Below are 23,422 nucleotides of genomic sequence, written 5' to 3'. Positions count from 1 at the left end.
TGTGTGAGGAAATACTAGTAACGTTCCTCCTGCAATATTTTATCCCCATTATGTAGCATTTGTTTTAGATAAGGTCTAGAAATTTTATATAGGAGTGTTTTCAACATGTTTAGTATGTAGATTATTGATCACATATGCAGTAGCTGGTTTAAATGAAATCATATTTTAGCACTCATTTACCCTAAATACTCATGTATAAGTCGACCTCATGTATAAGTTGAGGGCAGGTTTTGGAGGCAAAATCATGGATTTTGATACAACCCATGGATAAGTCGGGGGTCAAACTTGGGCATGGAACAAAGGATCTAAAAGGAAGGGAAAAACACCACTTCTCTCCCTCCTTCTCCCTCTCTGGACCTCTCCCAAGGGTCTGGGCATGCAAAATGTGGTCACAGACCTCCAATTTCCCTCCTTTCCCACAACTTTTCCCAAGGCTGATGGCTTGCAAAAAAAGGAGGAAGACCTCTGATTTTCCCCCTTCTCCACTACTTTCCCCAAGGCTGATAGGTTGCAAAAAGGGGGACACAGACCTTTGATTTCCCTTCTCTGTCTCCTTCCTCCCTTCACAGCTTTCCCAAGGCTCACAGAGAAGTATTACTGTATTGACCCATATATACATTACCTAGGATTTTGGAGCCCATTTTTGGGCTTAAATTTTTCGACTTATAGACAAGTATATACGGTAATTTAGCCAACGTTTTCTTAATTGTAAAAAAAATCTTTGAAATCAGGCATTTTACTGTGGTTCTTACTGAACTGGCCTTCTAAATATATGACATTAAAATAATTAATGATCACTTAACATTGGGGTTTATATGAACAATGCAGATTTTGTTCATATCTGCAAGATTCTCAGTTTTGAAGAAGCAAATCCAATAAAGCATTTCTCCCTACAGATTGAGTGGCAATTTAGTTAATTAGTTGAAAAGAGATTTCTATCCCACAGTTAATGTATAATTGGTTCCTTTCAAAACTGCCATTATTTTTGTGCAGCTAGAGCAGCCTTTCTCCACTTTTTTATGCTGGAGGAAGCCCTTGAACTAATTTTCAGGCCTCAGGGAACTACTGCATAAAAATTATATCAACTGTTCCAAAAAAGTTTATTTTTTCATTCATGATCTCTCATGGAACCCCTAGCACCCTCTTGTTGAATCCTTGGTTTCCAGGGAACCCTGATTGAAAAACCTTCTAGAGGTTTGGTTTTTATTCTCTTAGTATATAAGGCATTTTTGTTTGTTTGTTTTTGATGGTGCTTTACCTACTAGTTGAGCAAGAATCAACGGGGAAACTATTTTTAAAGCCTTCCTGCTTATCCTTTATCCAATTGACTACTTTCTTGTAGGGGAACACACAGTGCCAAAAGCCAAATAAAATCAGTTGGTACACCTGACTTATTTTGAATGAAAATCATTTGGAATCAAATACGTATATTCTAAATTTTATTTAATGTTTGCTATTTCTACATAATTATCCTTTGATTTTTTTTAATCTGGATTATTCACTGTCCAACTTGTATTCATCTGGAAGATATTTTTGTTCCTCCTTCATGTAGGGATCATAAATGTCATAAGACAAATACTACTTATTCGCTGTACTTACCTTTCTCTTACAAATGGTTGGCAAATTAATTCTCCTGCCCAACTGTAGTCAGAATTTATCAAATGCTTATCAGAGAAAAAAGATAATAGCGGGTGCTATGTTAAAATTGAATTAAACTAGAAAAGTCTTGTCTTGTCATCATATATTGTTAAACCTGAACGCCTTGCTCTGACAAGCAAAGTGCTTTGGAGGTAGTCAAAAACTAAATGGAACAACAGCCTTTCTTTAATGTGGCTTGCCAGTCAGAATGTGCTTGAAAAATACATGGATAGCTAGCTGAGTTGTAAATGTGTATTCTTCAAAGGTGGTAGAACTTGAACAGGAAACTGCAACAGCCAAACATCAGTTACAGAGGCTTTTGTGTATGAAATATGACTTAGTTGTAGCTGTTCCATGAAACCTGGTAACCTGCTGATTTTTACAGTAAGGAATAGGACATGGAAGGTAGGTTGTGGTTTCATATTAAGTTCTAACCATTCAAACCAATCCCACCATATATTGAGGTCTGCCAAGTTCTTGAACTTCCCTTTCCCATGTTTTTGCCTTCTTAAGGCAGGTGATAAAACCAGGCCAGTGGAGTTCCTGCATACATGGCTGATGGGGTTGATAAACACAGTTTGGAGTCCTGGTGATTATCAAACTGTTACTCAGTAAGCAGTCTTAAGGATGTGTGTTTCCCCATCTTCATTTAGTAATAGTTGATTTTTTTCTGTATGTGCAATTGCAGTCTGAACTGCAGTCTTATTCGTACTGTAAACTTAAAGTTAACCTGCTTCTTCTTTGTGGTCTCTGCAAAGCACACATATAGGTTATTCTTCGCCTGCGCAGCATTTCCGGATCCTACTGGAATTGCTAGGGAAGACTTTTTGGCGGTAGCTCTGCCAACCCTCTATATAGGCAGGAGGTCTTCCCGACCTTTCTCAGTTCCTTTTGTCCATCGCGTGAGCAGCTTAGGAACCACACTCAGGAATCGCTCCTTCCTTAGCTTCCACTTACTGCATTGCTGACTTGTTTGTCTCTGACTACTCTTTGGATTGTGATTTGGACTTGGTTTTGACTCTGACTAACGGTAACAACTCGGACTCCTGACAATTCTTTTGCCCTCTGGCCCTCTTTCAAGCATGTCTGCGCACTCTTTTAAGAAGTTCACTGAATGTGGGACTAACATCCTGGCTCAAGACGGACACTCTTTGTGCCTCCTTTGCTTTGGAGAGGGCCATGTCCCTGCTTTCTGCCCTCACTGCATGGCCTTTACCCTGCAGGCCAGGAAGAACAGAGAGATGAGGCTCAGGTCCATGCTCTACGCACAAATCTTGAAGTCTCTTTCCACCTCCAGAGCCTCTGCCAAGGCTTCGGCAGCTAAGAGCTGAAAACAACCTTGATCCCCAGTGACAAAGAAGGTCGCAAACTGGACACTATGGCACGGAAATTTTATGTCTCTGCAGTTCTAGAACTTAAGATCCAGAATTATTCGGCCTGCATGGCTGCTTATCAACAGCAACTCCGGGGAAAAGCTCTTCCCCTCTACGAAGACCTCCCTGTTGACAAAAAGCGAACGGCCATGGCCATCCATGCAGAGGCCCATGCACTTGCCTCCCACCAAATTTCGGCAGCCCGACACTCAACTGACTGTGCCTCCCGTCAGCTTTCGCGTGCACTGGCCCTCCGATGCCATGCCTGGCTAAGGTCCTCAGACCTCATGCCTCAAGCCAAACAGGCAATCGAAGAGCTCCCTTTTGACGCCACAGTACTCTTTCACAAAGAAATGGATGAGAAGCTTGACTTCAAAAATAAGATGAAGAATACAGCCCACAAATATGGTATGTCTTTTTCCTCTACCTCTCGGCCTACCTTTTCTCAACACCGCTCGGGATGGCAAAGGCCTCCCTACCCTACCAACCAAGGCAGATCCAACCAGTCCTCGGACTACCAGCAACAGCGCTTTCCCCCTCAACAACAGCAGGGAAAACGCCAATAAAAACAAAAATACAAACAACCCTTCCAAAAGAAGGACTCAGAACAAGGCAAGCGTCGTTTCTGAGATTCCCCAGCGCATTCCGTACTGTCAACTCTCTTTGGGGATCGTTTGGCCCACTTCCACCACACTTGGGCTTCTATAACATCTGACTCCTGGGTGCTTTCCATCGTCTGTTGGGGTTATGCCCTGGAGCTTCAGTCTTCACCCCCAAGGGGTATCCTTCTCATCACCATCCCCAGACACCCTTCTCGACGAAGTGCGCTCCTTGCTTGACAAAGGGGCCATCGAGCCTGTTCCTCTGTCCTGGAACTGACACTGTCTTCTCTCAAGATACTTCATTATTTCCAAGGCGACTGGTGGCCTCCGGCTCATTTTGGACTTACGTTTCTTCAACTCCTTTATTGCCTATAGATGTTTCTGTATGGTAACCTTGGCCTCCATTTTGCCTCTCCTGCAGGAGTCAGACTGGTTTGCCACTTTGGATCTCCGGGATGCTTACTTCCACCTCCTCGCCTTCTCAGTCGGCTCCAACTTCTTTTGGTACTGTGTACTGCCCTTTGGACTGTGTATCGCTCTGAGAGTTTTCACAAAGTGCATGGCAGTCGTATTCGAATACTTGTGCCAGCAAAATATTATTGTCTTTCCTTACCTTGACAATTGATTGATTGTGGCCCCATCCAAGCAGATGCTTATCTCCCATCTTCAAACAGCACTCTCCCTCTTTCGTCAGTTGGGGCTCATGAATAATATAGAAAAGTCCTCCCTCTGTCCCGCTCAAAGGGTGCGCTTCATAGAGGCCATCTCCACAACCTGCGGAGCTTACCTGCCTCACGACAGGTTCCTCAATGTCAGGTCTGCAATTCTTCGCTGCCTTTCCTCTCGACGCATCACTGCACGAACAGCTCAGGTTGCCCTTGACCACATGGCATCCATGACATGTCACGCCGTGGGCCCGCCTCTGCATGTGCCCCTTCTAGTTTTGGCTCCTCTCCATCTTCAACCCAGCCTTCGACGACCCATGGATGTAGATCACCGTCCTGAGGCCTGTCACCCGCTCCCTCCACTGGTGGCTCAACGCTCACAACGTTTTGGTGGGCATTCCCTTTGTGCCTTCATAGCCACAGACCTCACTGACCACCGATGCCTCAAACATGGGCTGGGGATCTCATTCAGAAAATTTTTCTGTCCACAGGAGATGGTCTCCCAAGGAACGCCAACTCCACATCAATGCTCTCAAGATGTTGGCAGTCAAAAAGGCCTTGAAGGCCTTCGAGCCCTTCCTGTGGGACCAAGTCATCCTCCTCCTCACGGACAATACTACTATGATCTTTTACATCAATAAGCAGGGTGGTACCAGGTCAGCTACCCTCCTGGACCTCACTCTGCAAACTTGGAACTGGTGCATCCTGAAATGGATCACTCTGCAAGCCATACATCTCTGCAAGCCATACATGCTTGCAGACAAACTGAGCAGGGCTCCAGACTCCTGTCACGAGTGGCAACTCAACCCTTAGGTCGCCCGCCACCTCTTCTCTCTCTGGGGAACACCAGACGCCAACCTTTTTGCCTCTCATCTCAACACTCAGTGCAACCATTCTGTTCCAGGCTCCCTTTGCCTCGGTCCCAAGGGGACGCCTTCTTCTTCCAGTGGTCTGGCAGAAAATTCTACGCCTTCCCTCCATTCCCTCTCATCACCAGAGTGGTGAGAAGAATCTCCATTGGTTGTTCTTGTTGCATCTACGTCTGATGGCAAGATCGTAGACACCCCTTCTAGGATTCAGCAGAGATCATCACCATCAGTGAAGGATTTCCCTTCACTTCGTCTGCCTCTTCTGTCACCTCATTCTCCTACTCAGTCACCTTGCTGTGCTGTTTGATAGCATTTCTCAGTACTCAGGTTGGACTTGGCAAGCTCCTGAGAACTATGATTTTCTACGTTGAAGTCCTGTAGTCTGGTCCAGGCTTCCACCACAATGGTAGCGCTATGAATCCAAATGTTGTCAGTATGGATTTATAATTGGGTGTTATGGTCATAGGCACTCAGAGAGGTACAGAACTTACATGATATGATCTTACTATAGGTGTGGTTGCTCTCCATCCTAACAGGCAATTTGAAGGGAACTCATTTCGGGGAATTAGCTCCTCACTGCCATGGTCATGGATGATATCATACATCTGATCCTACCTCAGTACAGCTCATCTTGGTACCAAGCAGACAAAAGGTCTTTGGCTCTGGAGCATTATGAGCCAAGAGTCAGGTTTGAAGCGGCCTGAACTGCTTGCCTATTAAGTGTTGTTTGCCTCCACCTCTACCTCCTTGGTCTTGGCTGTCAGTCCAGTCCCCAGTGGCTAGGATGACACCTCATGCTTCGGTCCCACCAGACCACCCAGACACAAGGTTCATGTTAAAATCATTGCAGTCTGAGGGATAGGAACCAGGCTTGTCATCTGCTCCTTTGGGCTTCCATCAATGCATTCCCCTCCAACAGTCCTGGCCTCACCAGCTGATGACATCAGGGCTTTCACTGAGCAAACCTTGAGAGTGGCGAAGGTCTTGGACCTAAAGACTCCAGCATCGATTTACTGTGCTGCCATTGCTTTTGAAAATGCACAGAATCCTGGACTGCACCTTTGTCAATATAGCCCACCTCTAAGATCTTGGTGAGGTAAGCTTGGCTGTTACACCACTCAATTGGATCATAGTAGAGGTGGCTCAGTCCAAGTCCCTTCAGAAGAGACACACTACACCAGCTGATAAAGAGGGCAAAAACATGATGCTGTTCACTGAAAATTCTATTTGGCTGCTGCCATTTCATTAGGATTACCAACTGTGAAACCTGCAAGGTGGCTTACCCAGCAACATTTGTAGGGGGGGGGGGGGGCGGCGGAAATGACCCCACTGCTGATCAAGTTTCCTCAGAAGAAGAGGAATCCAGCTGGATTACTACAGGCTGAAGCTGACAATCTTGTGGCCCGGGCAAATAAATACTCCTGGGCATGCTGCTGATTGTACATTGGTGGGAGCCATTGCATTAAGAAGGTATGCATGGCTGTGCTTCTCTGGACTTTCCCATCAGGCCATATCAACTATTGAGGAAGGCAGCCTTTTTAACATAGTGACAGATGGCAAGCTTGAGCATGAGATGTATACTACAGCACATAAATTTGGCTTGATGCATGCTCAGTGGTCGCTCTCATCTCATTCTGCTTGGTCCAGACAATCTTCTGGGTTCAAGAGGTCCTTTAATCCAGTAACATTTCTCCAATCTAGCCTCCTCTACTCTTCCCTCATCATCATCATCTCGAAAGACCTCCTCAACTGGCAAGTACCAGTTGCAGTCATGTAAGATAAGTCCTCAAAACAGAAGGCAAGTGCCATCTTTTACTTCTCTTTACTTCTTTACTTGGCCTCACATTTACACTGCTCATCTGCAACAGGCTCCAGAGTTACCATCACACCAGGGTTGCTATCATGTTGGACTCTAGAGTTTTCAACATAGTATGGAGTCGGTATGCAATAGAGTTTTGGAAATACTCTCCATTGGGGGTAATTTGCATCACTTCTTCTTCCAATCTACTCAAAGAGGAAGTCAACACTCTTCTTCTCAAGGGTGCCATTGAACACATGCCTTTACCATTGATCTAGCTGGGATTCTTCCCTCACTACTTCATTGTGGAGTCTACCTCATCTTGGACCTTTGAGATGTCAACTTCCAAATAGAGCCCAGATGTTTCAGAATGGTCACTCTTGAATTCATTCTGCCCCTGTTGCAGGAAGGAGATGCTGGTTTGCAATGCTGGGTTGGAAGGATGCATACGTATACTTTGTAATCTGGCCATCGTACACATGTTTTTTGTATTTTGCTATAGGAAGAAGAGCCTATTGTTTTTGTGCTCTCACATTCAGATTTTATACTGTTCCTTGAGTCTTGACAAAATGCATGGCGGTGGTGGCTACCTGGCACAGGCAGCAAGGAGTCATTGTCTTTCCATACATCAACAACTGGCACTTTGATGCATACTCTCGAGCCTACCTTGTTGGCAACATCCATCTTGCATGTCACTTTCTGAACTTGGGCCTCATCAATTTTGAGAAGTCTCATCTAGAGCCATCCCAGCAAGTGAGGTTTATTGGAGCCCTTATGGACTCATGTATTTCTAAAGCCTTCCTGCCCAACAACAGGTATCATGTCCTTATACAGCCACACTGAGATGCCGCTACAACTATAGGATGTGCACATGAGATGTACAAGTGCGCCTCAGATTCATGGCCGGCCTCTATGATGTCGATGCCACAAGACTCCGGATGAAGCTTGGTTCCTGTCCTGTTTTGACCCTCTCTTCAATCCTCCAAGTCTTACTATTCTGAAGAGTGTTCATTGGTTGTTACCATTGTGGGTCAAGACCAAAGATTTACAGGCTGGCATGCCTTCTCTTCCTTTTTCTCAAGCCATGGCAGTAGTCACCATAGTCACCTCCATGGAAGGATGCAGAAGTCATTTAGGGTTCTCCATCAGGGGATGTTGGGTGCTGAAAGAGATGTTGGCAGTGGAAAAGGCCTTTCAGACCTTTGAAACCCTTCTGTGTCAAGGAATGCTGGTCATACCTTTGTTTATTTGTGAATCTTTTAAAGAACAGACTAATTAACTGACTTATTGCCAAAGCAGGAAATAACAAACTGAGGAGAGAGGTTGGAGTCAACAGTAATAATAGCTTAGAATTTTTGAGAATCCTACCTGGTTGGCGCAAGGGGTAGACCCATATGATGTAGATTGGGTCTTCAGTCTCACAAAGAATGCAGCACTTTGATGCATCTTACACTAGGTCTTTGGGACTGGTGCATCATATCCATCATGGTGATCCATCTATTCCAGGAGAGGAGAATGTTCCTGTAGATGCTTTTAGCAGGGCTGCATTTTTTGGCCACAAGTATAAGTTGCATCTGAGCATGCTTAGGAAGGGCTTCAAGAAATGGGGCACTCAAGAAGTGGATGTTACCTCAGTGAAGAACAATCAGTACTGGGCATTCTGTTCCAGTATGAAGTCAAAGGCTTTCATGGCCGGCATCCGTAGTTTTTTGTGGGTCTACATAGGGACCACCAAACGCTGTGTGCAAACAAGAATCAAGGAACACGAGAGACACTGCAGACTGGGCCAGCCAGAAAAATCAGCAGTAGCAGAACATGTTACAAACCATCCTGGGCATAAAATACAGTTTGAAAACACTGAAATTCTGGACCATGCCAACAGCTACCATGTCAGGATGCACAGGAAAGCCACCTGGACAATTTCAACAGGAAAGAGGAAACCCTTAAAGTAAAAAAGGTTTGGCTATCAGTCCTGAAAAATAGCAAGATGAAGACTCAGCAAATGCAAATGGGAAATCTCCCAGGGTCAGGGGTTTCCCAGCAGACAATGAGCACTAATCAAGCAGACACTAATCCTCTTTTGCATACCCTCCCACCCTGAAGCCTCATATACATACCCAACTCCTTTCCAGGCAAGCATTCTCTGAAGATGCTGGAGAAACGTCAGGAATAAACTCTTCTAGAACATGGCCACATAGCCCAAAAACCCCCACAAAAAACTATTCTGTTCTCTGTTTGTTGGGGGCAGGGCTCATGCAGCAATGACTTCTGTTTCATTGGGGAGAGCCCGTTATGTATGCATTCCCTCCATTCGCCCTCATCACCAGGATGATAGCAAAAATCTGGAAGGACAAGGCGAAGTGCATCAAGATCACACTGTGGTGACCCAGGCAGCTGTGGTTCACTCTGCTCCTACATCTGTCTCGGGACAACTACTTCACATTGCAGTATCATCTGGACTCCCTCACAGTTCACAATGGCTAAATGACACATCTGGACTTGGACATTCTCAGGCTGACCATTTGTTTCTTGAGGCTCCCTAGCTTCTGTTTATTCAATGCATCAGTGCATAAGGGTCTCAGTTAGCATTCCTATGCATATAGATGTAAGACATTTTTTCCCTTTCTGTCAGCTTGAAAGCTCTCAATTGCTGGAATTTCTAGTCTGTCTATCAGATAGAGGTCTTTCCCCCCTTCCATCAAATGCTACTTAGCAGCAGTTTAACTTCCAAACCACTGGCAAGCCTTCCCATTTCCAGAACCCTTTGATTAAGAGGCTCCTAAGGAGTTACAAAAAACTTTCATCCTCCAATCTTGGGTCTGACTCCTCATTGGAGCTTGGAGTTGGTTTTGTCACAACTCTTTAGGAAGCCCTTTAGGCCAATGGCATACTGCTATGTCTGGCATCTTAACTAGAAAGATGGCCTTCTTGGTAGGATAACTTTGTGTCCTTAAGAGTAGATCCATGTAAGTTTCATAGGGGGAACCAGAGGGAAGTGGTTTTTAGGCCAGACATTTTCTTTGTACCGAATGTTGTGACAGCTTTTCACATAAATCAGGACATTTTGTTACTTGCCCATGTGAAGAACACAGCCTCGATTTTGTAATGTGCCCTTCATTGCCTTGATGTTAGATGGGTGCTAGCCTTTTATGTGGGAAGGTCTACGATTTCCCACAAATTCCATAGACTTTTTGTCAGTTACTACAGGAAGAAAGGACTTCCAGTATCTTCATAGCACATTTCAAAGAGAGTTGTTTCTACCATTCACCTAGCATCCGAACTTGCCAAGCAAGACTGCCTGACCCGAGTGCATGACCACTCCACCAGGCTAGAGCTGCATCACTTGCCTGGCAGGTGTTCCCATGGAGGATGCTTGTAGAGTGGCCACATGGTCATAGCCTTTGACTTGCATTTCACACTACAGAATGAATGTGAGGGCCCGAGCTGAAGCCACTTTTGGGAGAGCTGTGTTGTTTTCTTATCTCGCATGATGCGCCCACCTCCTGATTAGTAGCTTGTTAGTGAGTATGAGTCACAGAGATCACGAAGGAGGACAGAATTCTCGTCTGTAACTGGAGTTCTTTGGTCATCTTTGAACCCACACAACTTCACCCAATCCCGCTTTGTTGTATACTGTCTTTTCTTAGATCATTGGCTGCTGCTTTGGCATCCAAACAACTGAGACTTTGGCAGGATATGTGTGGGATAGGTATGAGTAGACTGGGTGGGTCCACCACCAAAATGCGTACACAATATCTAGAAGATTCTGAATGATGAACTGCACATGCAGATAACTCATTTGCGTGAGCTCACAGAAGACTGCTAGAAGAACTAGTTAAAGGTGAGCAATCAGCCCACTTGAACTGTGCTGTCCAGACTCGCAGTCCATTGCTCACACAACTACACCATGTTCACTGTTGCTTGAAAAGTAGAACAAAACAAAAGAAGGACCAGTCAACACCTTCACATGGTTAATATTGTGTACTGTACTTCAAACAGTGAGTGAAAATATGAATGTGATGTTTTAGCTCCAAAGATTTTGTTTTCTCAGACTGAAATTTCTGGATTTTTATTTTCCAAGTGTATGCAAAGTCCCATTAATTTCAATGGAACTCATGTCTGATAAAATGAAAATTCATCTGAACTGTGAAAGTTAAGCATGCACTTAATCTTGTGCATCTGAAATCTGTGGGAATGAGTTTAATGAAGCATGTTCATATTAAATCAGTGGGACTTAGATTCAAGTAACAGCAGCTGATCCCATCCAGAACCCATTTTTTTTTTGTTTAAATGAGTTTAAAGCATAAGTACCTACCGTATATACTCATCTATAAGTTGACCTCATGTATAAGTCAAGGTCAACTTTTGGGGCCAAAAATGTGTTTTATATGACCCGTGGATACGTCGAGGGTTGGACTTAAGGGGCAGCCCAGCTGGGGAGAGGCTGCTGGCAATTGCTCACCCTTGCAAGCCTGCCCCCAACTGAGCTTGGAGGCAACCCAGAGAGGGAGAGTCTCCAGGGCGAACACATGTCCTTGGAAGCCTTTCCCTGCCTGGGCTTTCTCTGTGGAGGTAGCTGAGAGGGAGAGTCTCCAGGGCGAATGCATGCCCTTGGAAGCCTTTCCCTGCCTGGGATTTTTCTGCGGAGGCAGCCCAGAGAGGGGGAGTCTCCAGGGGGCAGCCCAGCTGGAGAGAGGCTGCTGCCGATCGCTTGCCCTTGGAAGCCTTTCCCTGCCTGGGCTTTCCCCTGCAGAGGCAGCCCAGCCAGGGAGAGGCTGCAGGGCAATCGTTCGCCCTTCCCAGGCTCTCCCCTGCCTGGGCTGCCCCTTGAGGAGGCAGCCCGGCTGAGGAGAGGCTTGGTGGAAAAACCTATTGCCCTGTGCATAAGTCTACCCAGGATTCTGGAAGCTGTTTTGGGGCAAAAATTTCTCGACTTACAGTCACGTATATACGGTAGGTATCACACGTTGCTTATCTTTGCCCCATGGTTTAAGCAGGATATTAATGTCTGCTCCAATGATGTTTTTTGTGTTGCAGTTGGACTTTCTTGATAAATGCAATAATTATTAAAAGAAAATATTCTCATGTGTAATATACACACCATGGCCTTTTAAAAAATTATTATTAAGAGGTCATTATGAATTTTCCAGTGTTATTCTCTGTAACTTTGCTTCAGATAACCCCTTTGTTTGTGTCTTTCCAGGCATGCCTTCATCCTTTTCATCTATGGAAAACATGGTTCTCTTTAACAGTTCACCCCTTGGCCCAGATGCACCTAAGATAGAGGATCTGAAGTGGCATTCAGCTTTTTTCAGAAAGCAAATGGGCATGTCATTGAATCACTCTATGAAAAAAACACAGAAGAGGGAGCGAATGAGGAGGAGTTCAGGGCATAATAACAAGCCCTTACTCAAGCAGCCCAGCCAAAGGGAAGGCCTTATGACTCCTGGTAGCTTTTTCAACTTTGAAAACTCCTTTGAAGAAGCACAAATTGGATCAGCACAACAGAAGAATGGGGTTGTTACAGCAGACCACAGGAAGAGGAGAGACAATCATTCCCATTATGATGCGATGAAAGTTGGACTGAAGGAAAAACCTCCCAAACACAACCACAAACCCCTGAGATCTAATGAACTGTCTCAGCGGCAGTTAGACAACAAAAGGGCCGTGAACCACCCGAGTGGCAGGTCAGCGCCCGGAACCCGGAGGGATATGGTGCCTAAATGTAATGGATCCTTTTTCAAAATAAACTACAATCCAACTCCGGTTAAAGTGCCTACAACACCCAGAAGCCCTGTGAAAAACTGGGGAGGATTCCGAATTCCAAAGAAAGGGGAGAGACAGCAGCAGGGAGAGGGTCAGGAAGAGGCGTGCCGCCAAACCTCCAACTGCCCATACTCGGGCCTGGGTCGGGTTTCCCCTAAAGACAGCGCAAAAAGTAACCTAAAGGTGGATAGCGAGAACGACGGGTACGCCCCTGATGCTGAGATGAGTGATTCAGAAACTGAGATGGCAGAGAAGAAATGCAGGCAGCAAAGGCTCGCTTCAAATAGCACTATTCCCAGAAGGACAGACATTATTAGGAGAAGCATCCTTGCCTCCTGACTGCAAAGTGACACACAGTAGCAGCACTGCAATCAGTGAAGCCCAGGCCTGGAAAAAAAAATCCACTCTATGTTATTTATTGGTGCGACATGGAAGATCTTTAGGTGTGGCTAGAAAATCAGCCAGTGATGAACCTGTTTTCCCTGGACTGTAGAAAGATGTTTATGTGCACTTGACCAAGAGTTTGCCCTCTGCCCATTCTTACCTTTGTGAGGTTTGAATAGTCTTTATTTGCAATTGTCACAATTTATCTGAGAAAATGATCTTGCTACTCCAATTGATCCAGTAGGCTTAACACTAATTAAGAATGAAATAAAAATTAAACACTTAATGGAGTAGATTTTGGTGTAGGGAGACCTGGTTTAGGTGGATAGCACTGAGGATGTTCCTCTCTGTCCCTGAAAAGCACAAGCTGTTAGCATACGATTAAGAATTAAATGTGGTAGTTATAACCACCCTGCACTGCTTAACCCATTAAAATAGTCACTTTCACCAAGCTGTGCTAGGACTCAGTCCAAGTAGTCTGCAGTTTTTTGGTGTGGCATTCAGGGAAGCTGAAAACTTTGATAACCCCTGAAGAATTGTCATACAAAGCCCATCAAGCAGATAAGAATTTACTATGACTACTAGATACCTGAAGTGATAAAAGCAAGCTGCTCCTAGTAAAACAGACATGAATTCTAAAACAATGACACCCACACACTGCTATTCTGGAGGGGCCCAAATGATGAGTGGGTGAAAACTACCCAGCCCCCCAAATTTGGAGGGTTCTGTGTCTTAAAAGAACTTTGTCTTGTTCTGAGAAAATAGGTAGGTTCATTCAGGTGCTGTACTTTGCTGGCACCAGACCTTCTGAAGTATGATGACAATTCAAGTGGGAAAGACCAAGCATATCTACATTGCAAATATAAATGTTTCTGTCTTGGTGCTCTTCCTTTCTTCACTTCCCCACCCTGCCCACCAACCTGGGAACTGTAATTCTGTAATGAGTCAGAGATCTTTTTTTCAACAAAAGTATTCTTAGTATACAGTATCAAACTTGCAGATTCCAGGCTTTCTTGGGAGACTTCATGACAGGTTGATGGGTTTGAAATTTGCCATGAGGATATGCCTACATTTCTAAAGGCACTAGCCAATAGCCTTTCCCAATGTGCACTAATGGAATGTGTTGGGATATGCAAGTGTCTGACACACAGGGGTTAATTTAAATATGAAAAGAAGGATGTAATAAATATATATGTCTATTTTTTTGAATAAAATGGAAAGGCAATAAGATGTGAGAAGCGCTTTACATTCAAGCCAATTCAACAACTTGATTTCATGATATGGATTAGATTTGACAAGAAGGAGCTTGTGTTCTGATTACATTATTTTTTTTAAAGAAAACTGCAATAACGAGAGAGTAAGCCATCAGCAATAATAAGATGAACAGATCTTTAAGAGTCTATATTTTGCACCCAGGAGAGTGCATCTATTACACACGTGAGCCTAAATTTTAGGCTGCTGTAACTTTAGGGACTCAACTTGGATATAAAAACAGACATAACCTAGTTGTAGAAAAGCTTAAGCAGGAGTAGGTTTTAAGAAAAATAGCTCTCCTAATTCATCAGCATCAGTATTCAGTCACTTATTATATTATTGTTGTAGTCCCTTCTCTTAACAAAGATAGGTGAATTTATATCTAGAAAGAAATGTTGAAACCTTGCAATTTGACTCAAGTCTTCCAGGGGTTTCAGGTGAGAACTGGATTGTTGCCATTCCATCTTGCTATGCAAGTCACTGAATGATCAAGAACACAAGTTTGTTGGGGGAGATTTAAATAGTACATTTTTTCCTGGGATGCAAGCAGCCCTTATTTTGAGTTGGAGAAATGCAGTGTGGCAACCCAAGAATCATAGATATAATTAGCAATTCATATTTGGGAACTAGCCATCAAAATTCACCGCCAGTTGCTTTTGAACAAACAAAGCTTTGGGATTGGTGAAATCAACTTTAGTGCGCCCATAATTCCTCCCCCTTTGCTTTAAGCTTCTCTTTCAGTTTCTGTATAGCATCAGAAACCATGGTTTGAAGTGGGTTTATGATTGTGGTTTTGAGGGATTCAGCTTTAGGTTTGATGATTCAGATGTCAGACTGATTAGTGCAAAGCAGAAAACTGAAAGGGGACCTAGTTTATGTATGGCCTAATATAAAGTGTTTGTAAGATGATAAGGGGATGAGAGAATGTGCAGCTAACTAGCCTGTTCAGAAGTCCTTTAATCTGAACCTTCACGAGTGTGTAATAAAGTTACTCCAGTTGCTGTTTATACCTTGGGGCTGTAGTGTATGCACAGAGATCTGTACAGACAAGGGCTGTTTCCCACCCCCCACCCCCATTGTCAGGAAAATTCTCCAAAACTGAATAGCCCCTCCACTCCATCCCCACTTCTCAAAGTGTATTCTAATTATAGTAATGCATAGCCTTTGGTTCTGGATTTAAAAATCCCAAGCAGCTTCAGTTCTAAATATGATTAACATACTGACACTGTTTTAGGCTAGAAATTATTGATATGTGAGAGGTAGTTTTATAAGGCTTTATTGCTTCTGATTAAACTACTTACATTTTACGGGCTTGTTTTGGCCAGGTTTGCTGCTTTACAAGCAGACATGTTCTTGTTAAAGGAAAAGAAGGATGTGATTATTTCACTTTTCAGTATAGGTTTTTCAGGTGAGGGTTGGATGAAATATTGTTAGCCTGCCCTGTAGGGAGTTGTTCATCAAGCCATAGAAAGAGTAAAATAAATTTGATTCTAAGTGAACATTATTCATTGTTACAACCAATTTTGAAAGAGGTATCAGATAACATTTGCACTATTAGGAATGATAGCATTTGTGCAGAAAGAATTGCCTTACCTGTTTTGCTCCCCACCATGTTTAGGTTAATAAGCTTTCTGATAGTTTGAATAATGCTGAACCAAAAACGTGAAAAAGAAAGAGGAAAAATGAGTAGTGCTTTCCCCTATCTTCTGATTGCAAAAGCAGGGAAATCTATCAGTATGACTAGCTGTACGAGTTTCATACCATACTTAGCACTAAGTAAATGAAGAGTTATAAATAAAGCCGCAATCTTTACCTACTACTGTATTCATTTTGTTGATATGGAAACAGCTAATATTTCGTGTTAAGCTTCCCCTGTTTCTTATGCAGACTGCCCAAGAAATCCTTTGATTATAATTGGTGCACTACATTGAAATGGAGGCTAATAAAACACTTTTGTAATGTTGATTGGAATGCTATCTTGTTAGGATCTGGAGACAGGCAGAAACACACATACATACACCAGTCTATACCTGAATGAAATGTTATACATGTCTCATATGTACAAATCTTAATTATTTTACAAAAATTGGAAAAAATCTGTCATTACATTTGTAAAACCTTGTACAGAGGATTTTTCACTATGTGCCTAGCTTTGGTGTCCATTTTGCTCAAATTTGAAAACAGGTGCATGATGACAAAACAGATAGAATCAGAAATAAAGTATATGTAGAGATGACTATTTTATATTACATGGCCCAATCCTGTATTTATTTTCCTCCCCTTTTTGAAGTATTTATAAAGACCTAGTTGAAGATTGCTGTATTTTTTGTTAAAATATTTAGTAGAATTGTGCCTTTGTCTGTATGTGAATAAATGCTGTACATTTTGCAATACATCTCTGTTATGGTCTTAGCATATGTACTCTAAAATTCCACAAGACTGCAATGGTCTTAAGCAAGTATTCTGGCTTGACTCAGAATTCTGGGCTGAGTGTCAGTCCTTGCAATCCCATCTTATAGAGTTTTTGTATGTGTTTGAGATCTACCCAACCTAATACTGAGGATTCCTCTTTCTCTCTTTGTTGCAGCAGGTAACAAGCCCCTGTCCTCTGCCCATCATCCCTTCTTCTCATCACATGATGCTCTTGGGCATAGGCATCATCCCTTTTGCTTTCTGTTCTCTTTCTTCCCCTAACTGGGGTAATATTCACTCACTCATGCCTTACAGCCCAAATTTCACAAAATGATTTTGTTTTTCTGTTGTCTTTCAAATTATTTCTTTGCTGGGAAGTCCTGACATCTCAAGTGTTTTCCCTTCCTTGAAACCCTAGAATGAATTTCTGCTATCTAAACCAAATGTCTTGAGTTATATATGAGGGCTCAAAGTGCTAGCTTTAAGAGTCAACTCTAACCAATAAACCAGCACTCTGGCAAGAATAGAAGTGAGTTGCAAAGAGAGAAGGTTCTCTAAGCGCCAAGACTAAATACTTCTCTATAACTGATACTCCCTGAGGTATATACACTTAGGTACTAAACTGCCCTGATAGAGCAGCATCTTGCCGCCCCTTTCAGCACCAGATCAGGGCCACAGCAACCACACATCGCAGCCCCGATCCAGCAATTTGCCGCTCTAAAAAGAAGCAGCTAAATGCTGCTCCTTTTTAGAGTGGCAAAAAGCCACCCTTGCCACCGCAGCGGTGGATTTCTAGCATTCCTTTGCTGCAGCATCGGGGTGGAGTTAGGGTGTGTGGTCACCATGCCTTCAGTCCACCCCGATGCTGGCGTTTTATGCCAGTTTGTTTAGCCCCTTAGTTCACTTCCTGAACTGGTGTAATCAACAATAGTCATGCATGCACAAAAACATGCGTCTCAGAAGATTCAAATTTGTATAGTTTTTAGTTGATGTCCAATTATTTAATTAATATCAGTATAGTACATTAACACTAGGTAATGTTACAAAAGGTGATACGTGTGACATTCCTGTTCAATGCTGACATGTGAACAGTCTTTAAAATAGTTTATTAACAGTTACAATTATAGCTCAATAAAGTAGCTGTACAATAAAGTACAGTTCAATACAGACACACAAAAGTCAACAAAGTGTAATACAGTGGGCCCTTGATAACTGCTAGGATGTGGTTTCAGGACCCCCTGTGGATACCAAAATCCGTGGATGCTGAAGTATCATTAAATACAATAGTATATTAAATGGTGTCCCTTATATAAAATGGCAAAATCAAGGTTTGCTTTTTAGAATTTATATATTTTAAAAAATATTTTTAAGCCATGGATACATGAATCGGTGGATAGGGAGGGCTGACTGTAGTCTCGGTGTTGAACTAGCACCCCAGGAAACAAGTTTCAAATGCCCACTTAGCTATGGCAACCTACCGGAAACCTTGGGCAAGTCACACTTTCCCAGTCACAGAAGAAGGCAATGGCAAGCTTCCCCTGAATAAATCTTGCCAAGAAAACTACAGCGCGCGCGGGCGCGCTTTACACGGACTTGAGCTTATGCGCTCAAGCCGCGGGGCGGAAGAGGTGGCGCGTCCCATTCAATTAAATGGGTGCGCGCCCCCGTTGCGCCCCACGCGCTGCCGCACTGCTGTGCACGAGCCCCATTGTTTCCAATGGGGCTTGAGCATAGGCGGAATTCACCTTACGCGGAGGGATCCGGAACGGATCCCCGCGTAAGGCGAGGGCCAACTGTATAAAGGTTGCTTAAGTCAGAGCTGACTTGAAAGCATGTATCAACAACAAAGTAGCTTCCAATTCAGCAGTTAGATATACTTCTAATTTGTAGATGAAATGCTGTACAAAGTTTTTCCATTTTAAAGCCACAAAACAGAAAACATTGTGGTGCATGGTACATTTATTTTTACACGCAGATAAGGGGAAGCCACCCTTCCATCTGGCTTTGCTTTCATTCATCATGTAATTTTTCCAATTGTCTGTTTAATGTTTATTGGGAGGAAGCCACAAAAATGTTTTTCTTTGCTCAAGTGACAGAGGATTTTTGTAAAAAAAAAAAAAGTCACTCTGCATGACATGGCTCAGTGTTTCAAGTCTGCTCTTGAGTCTTAAGCATATAAACTGGAGGAACACATTACTTTTAAATATTTTCTAACTCTATCAAGGAGGCAGCCTTTTTCTTCTGCATGGTAATTGCACTGAGCTGTAATTAAAAACAAAACAGTAATTAGTTTCTTCAATGGGAATCTTTAAAGTAATTGGATTATAGTGCAAGTTGCAGCAGAGATGAGATAAAGTAATTATTTTATTTGGTTCCTATAACAAGTTTCAAATGATCATGAGTCTAATGGAAAGGTTACCATATTAGATATCACCATTATATATATATTGAGAGAAGCTGCAATTAAAAGTTAACAGAACTGAACCCCAATCAAGCAGATTTAGTGTAGTAACTCCAAAACACACTAGTCTCCCAATCTCCAACTGTTTGCTACTCACTCCAATTGAGGTCACTGATTTCTATATACTTTGATAACAAACTGTGGGTTTAAGACTCAACTTGTTCATGAGCGATTTCTAGTACAGTACTACAGTTTATTTTTCATCTGCTTACCAAATTCATTTCAATACTTATTATGGCTTCCAATGACCAATAGTGCTATAGCAACCATATATAAATTCTTGAGCAGTGATGGTAACTGGACAAAACTCCTTGCCCTGTATGTGGATAAGTGATAAGATATTTACAATGCCTCTTCAACCCCACAAATGTGAAGTCTGAGGAGTATGATTAAACCTACTTCAGTGCACACTACTTACATCTACTTACATTAACACTGCACATTAAATTACTACATGCAAAGTTTAATTGAAATACATTCTTTTAAATGAATCCACAAAGTCCAGATTGGCACCCATCTTTTATTAAACCTTCTGCACTATATAATTTTTTTAACATGGATTAATTATAATAGTGCTAGTAATTACTTCTTCCCTTGGACTACACAGTCTGTATCTCAATTTAAAAAATAAATAAATCAGGATTTTCTTGCTATCTTTACAATTGCTCATTGTACACCTGTATTATGTGTGTTGCCTGGTTGATATTTAGATACCTGTTGAGATGCTGTAGCTGCCCTCTCTTCTGCCTGGCTTAGTCGCCTTTGAAGTCTGTTGACTTTTTCTTGATGTTCCATCATTAATTTTTCATTCTATATAAATGAAGCAGCTCATTACAAATGTAACATTCTGTTATCAGATCATACATATTGCAGAAAGCAAGCTTAGAGGGAGAAAAAAAATCTTAAATCAATGGCAAATCCATGAATTATACAAAACTAAAGGTAAACAAGACAGGTTGATCCACACCTGTCAAGCCTTGAGAGGAATTTCCAGTTTTTGGTGTCTGATGGAATAATTTACACACACACACACACACACACACACACACACAAATATAATTTGACATCAGGCACAAATAATAATGTTGAGTGTATACATGAGGTCTGGGCATGGTTATCTTGAAATGTTTTTTACCAGAATTAATCTTAGAAGTTATTAAGGCAGATGGTGAGGAATGGTGGTCCTCAAATTCAGAGGTCCAAAATACACGGCAGAAATAATCCAGTTTGACACTGCTTTAACTGACCTGACTCAGTGGTAGGGAATTCTGGGAACTGTAGTTTTATGAGGCATTTTAGCCGCCTCTGTCAGAGAGATCTGGTGCCACAATAAAAGTATGATTTCCAGGATTCCCTAGCGCTGAGCCAGGGCAATTAAAGCAGTCTCAAACTGGATTATTTCTGCAGTGTGTTTTGGACCAGAGACAGGCCTTCTTTTGAAATCCAGTTCTTAGCAGGACTAGTTTTACTTCTGCTAAAGCTGGTGCCCAGGTGACAAGAGGTTATTTAAAAGCTTACTGCAAACATAGTGGAAAGCATGCAAACAACAAAGAAGACAACCCATGCTTATAATGATGCCAACTTCAAGTTATGAGCTTAAATTTGAACACACACACACACACATTTTGGCAGTCTAAAATATGAAGGTGATGAGTTCCTGGTCTCCTTTTGTGAATGTTATTTTGGAATGAGGTAGCCTAATGCTGTATGAAGGATAATGAGCAAACAGAGCTGGATACTGCAGCATTATAATGTTCAATTCTATATATGTTGTGTGCAAACAAATATTGTGATGTTTATTTAAATGGGCCTATTTGAGAGTTGACATAACTAACAGCATTGTTCCTTGGATTTAATTGACAATTTACTTTTAATATTTTAAAAGTCTAAAGTGAGATGCATGTGGTAAACTGTATCTCTCATGTCTTGGGTTGTTATTTTTAAATAGCATGTGACAGTAGACATAGCTTTATTTTGAATTAGCAAAATGGGCCTCTTCAGTTGCAAAAACTGTCTGCCACTGGAGAAAACACCCTAATGCAGATAATAGTCATATTTCTAGCAAACTGTTTTCAAAATCACTGCACAGAATTACGTTTCTTCTTCGCGGTCTCTGCGAATCATACAAATGGGTTTCACTGCGCCTGCGCAGTGCTGTTCGGATACTTCTAGAATCACTGGGCAAAGTACACTTTGCAACATATAGAAACTTTTTGGCGGTAACCCCGACCCCCTCCTATAAAGCCCCGGTTCCCTCTCTTTTCCCCAGTTCCATTTTTTCCGCCGCGTTTGGCTGCTGTTTGGAACTTTGCTCGTGTTAGCTCGTTTTTGGATCACTGGTTTTTTGACTCGGACTGTTTTTTGGACTTTGGCATTTCTTCTTCCCCCGTGTACTGGACTCTTGGACTGTTGACCTTGATTTTGGAATTCGTTTTGGATCTGTCGACCTCGGTAGCGATGTCTCCTCCGTTCAAGAAATGTGACATTTGCGGGGGAAAAGTGCCGGTGCAGGATCCCCACACCTCCTGCCTTTTTTGTCTCGGGAAGGACCATGATGTTAAGTCCTACTCCCTCTGCAAATCGATGTCCTCCCAGGCCAGGAAGAACCGGGAATCGCGGCTCACTTCAGCGATAGCCCAGGGTAAGATCCGGGAAGGGGATCCTCGCCCATCTTCGGCCCCTGTGGTCCCTGTTTCGGCGGCTCTTTCCGCCAGAAATGGCCTGGCAAGTGCTCCCTCGTCGACATCCGATCGTTCCGGGGGGCCCAACCCCGAGGCAAATCTGGCCCGTGGATCTGACAAGCCCAGTGCCACCACCAAACCCACCAAGCACCCGCATAAATCTGGGTCTGTGGGTACGGCCGCCGCCTCGACTTCATCTCGGAAACGGGATACCCCTACTAAGACCTTGCGGCCGGCATCGGAGCACAGGTCCCGTAAGGGACCCGAAGGATGGATCGGGTACCGTCAGGGACAGCTCCTCCAAGGCGAAGGCTGCCTCCCGTAAGGAGGATGCGCCCAGACCGGGTGGAAGGCTCACGGAGTTGCCTATCCCCATCTTTCCTCCGGATGCACCGCGGGGCTCCGCGTCATCCAAGAAAAGGAAAGCATCCGATTCGACATCGGAGGCTAGGGCTTCCAAGAAGACGAAGCACACCAAGGAGCACCTTCGCAAGGAGCCTGAGGTGGCTAAGGAAGCGGATCGTCCGGTTCGCCCTCGCATCCGACCGGATTCCCCGCGGCGGGACACCCTGACGGTTGTGCCCGATAGACCTTCTCCCAGGGAGGCTCAGCAAACTTCGTCGACCCCGGGACCGTCGGCGACAACGACTGTTCCCTTTCTCCTCTCAAATGAGGAGGACTCCCAGGACAGGCTTTCAAGATCTCCTTCTCGGGGTCTACCCTCGCGGTCTCCATCCCCAGCGCTTCGTTCTCCAGCGCGGAGTGAGCAACCCCCAGGTCTCCATCGCCAGCCCCCCTGTCTCCTCTAACGGTGCCTGCCAATGATGGGCTGTTCTATGACTCCGAGGCAGACCAGTTCTACCTAAAGGTGTCCAGGGACGTCGCGATGTCCAGAGTGCACTCGCGTGATCGCCCCCGTGATCGTCCCCGAGAGGTTTCGCAGCTGGAGAAACGCCATCGGGACCCTGTCCCCGCTTCCAGAGCTGCTTTGCTCCAGCCGTCACCGCGACCAGCTAGGCAGAATATCGTTGTTCAGGTGGACTCCTCCGATTCCGAGGTGGACGCTTCGGTCAGGACAGAAGACCCTTCGGATGTTGAAGACCTCCCGCGCCAGTCGCCGCAGGATCTTCACTACCCGGAGGCGGCCTCCCCATCGGATGATGTCCGTTCCTTCACGGAGCACATTATCAAGATGTCCAGGGCTCTGGACATTGATTTCGTTTACCCGGAGGCGGATGCAGCAGACCCAGTCGAACGTTGGGTCCATGGCCGAGTTCCAACACCTCCCTGCGTTCCGTTTCTTCCATCTTTGGAAACGATCCTTAAGTGTTCCTGGGACTCTCCTTCTTCACCTCTTGGGCCTCCGCGGAAGATCGAGTCGCTGTACAAGGTTGCGGCCCCCAATGCTCCGTGGCTCATATCCCATCCTCGCCAGAATTCGGCGATAGTGGCAGGTGCCCAGCAGACCTCCACCCAACGCCAAACCACCTCCCCGGTGGATAAGGAAGCCAGGAAGATA

At 43.9% G+C, this 23,422-nt stretch overlaps 2 protein-coding genes across 6 annotated transcripts in view; one reads left to right on the top strand and one right to left on the bottom strand.

Moving 5' to 3' along the window:
• JADE1 (jade family PHD finger 1) overlaps positions 1-16,744 on the top strand; it is an 84,378-nt gene extending 67,634 nt beyond the window's left edge. The window contains 1 exon segment of the mRNA XM_042469690.1: positions 12,149-16,744. Coding sequence (XP_042325624.1) covers positions 12,149-13,050 — 902 coding nt within the window. The 3' untranslated portion in view covers positions 13,051-16,744.
• Positions 16,745-18,702: 1,958 nt separating this feature from the next.
• Positions 18,703-23,422, bottom strand: part of SCLT1 (sodium channel and clathrin linker 1) — a 98,243-nt gene continuing 93,523 nt past the window's right edge. For all 5 annotated transcript variants that reach the window (XM_042466556.1, XM_042466554.1, XM_042466558.1 and 2 more), the window contains 2 exons: positions 19,937-20,032; positions 18,703-19,023 (listed from right to left, as the gene is read on the bottom strand). In XM_042466556.1, coding sequence (XP_042322490.1) covers positions 18,961-19,023; positions 19,937-20,032 — 159 coding nt within the window. In that variant the 3' untranslated portion in view covers positions 18,703-18,960. The remainder of the gene's footprint in view (positions 19,024-19,936; positions 20,033-23,422) is intronic.

The sequence above is a fragment of the Sceloporus undulatus genome, chromosome 5 (assembly GCF_019175285.1).
Source record: "Sceloporus undulatus isolate JIND9_A2432 ecotype Alabama chromosome 5, SceUnd_v1.1, whole genome shotgun sequence".
Classification (NCBI taxonomy): Eukaryota; Metazoa; Chordata; class Lepidosauria; order Squamata; family Phrynosomatidae; genus Sceloporus; species Sceloporus undulatus.
This window is presented reverse-complemented; position numbering and strand designations above follow the sequence as displayed.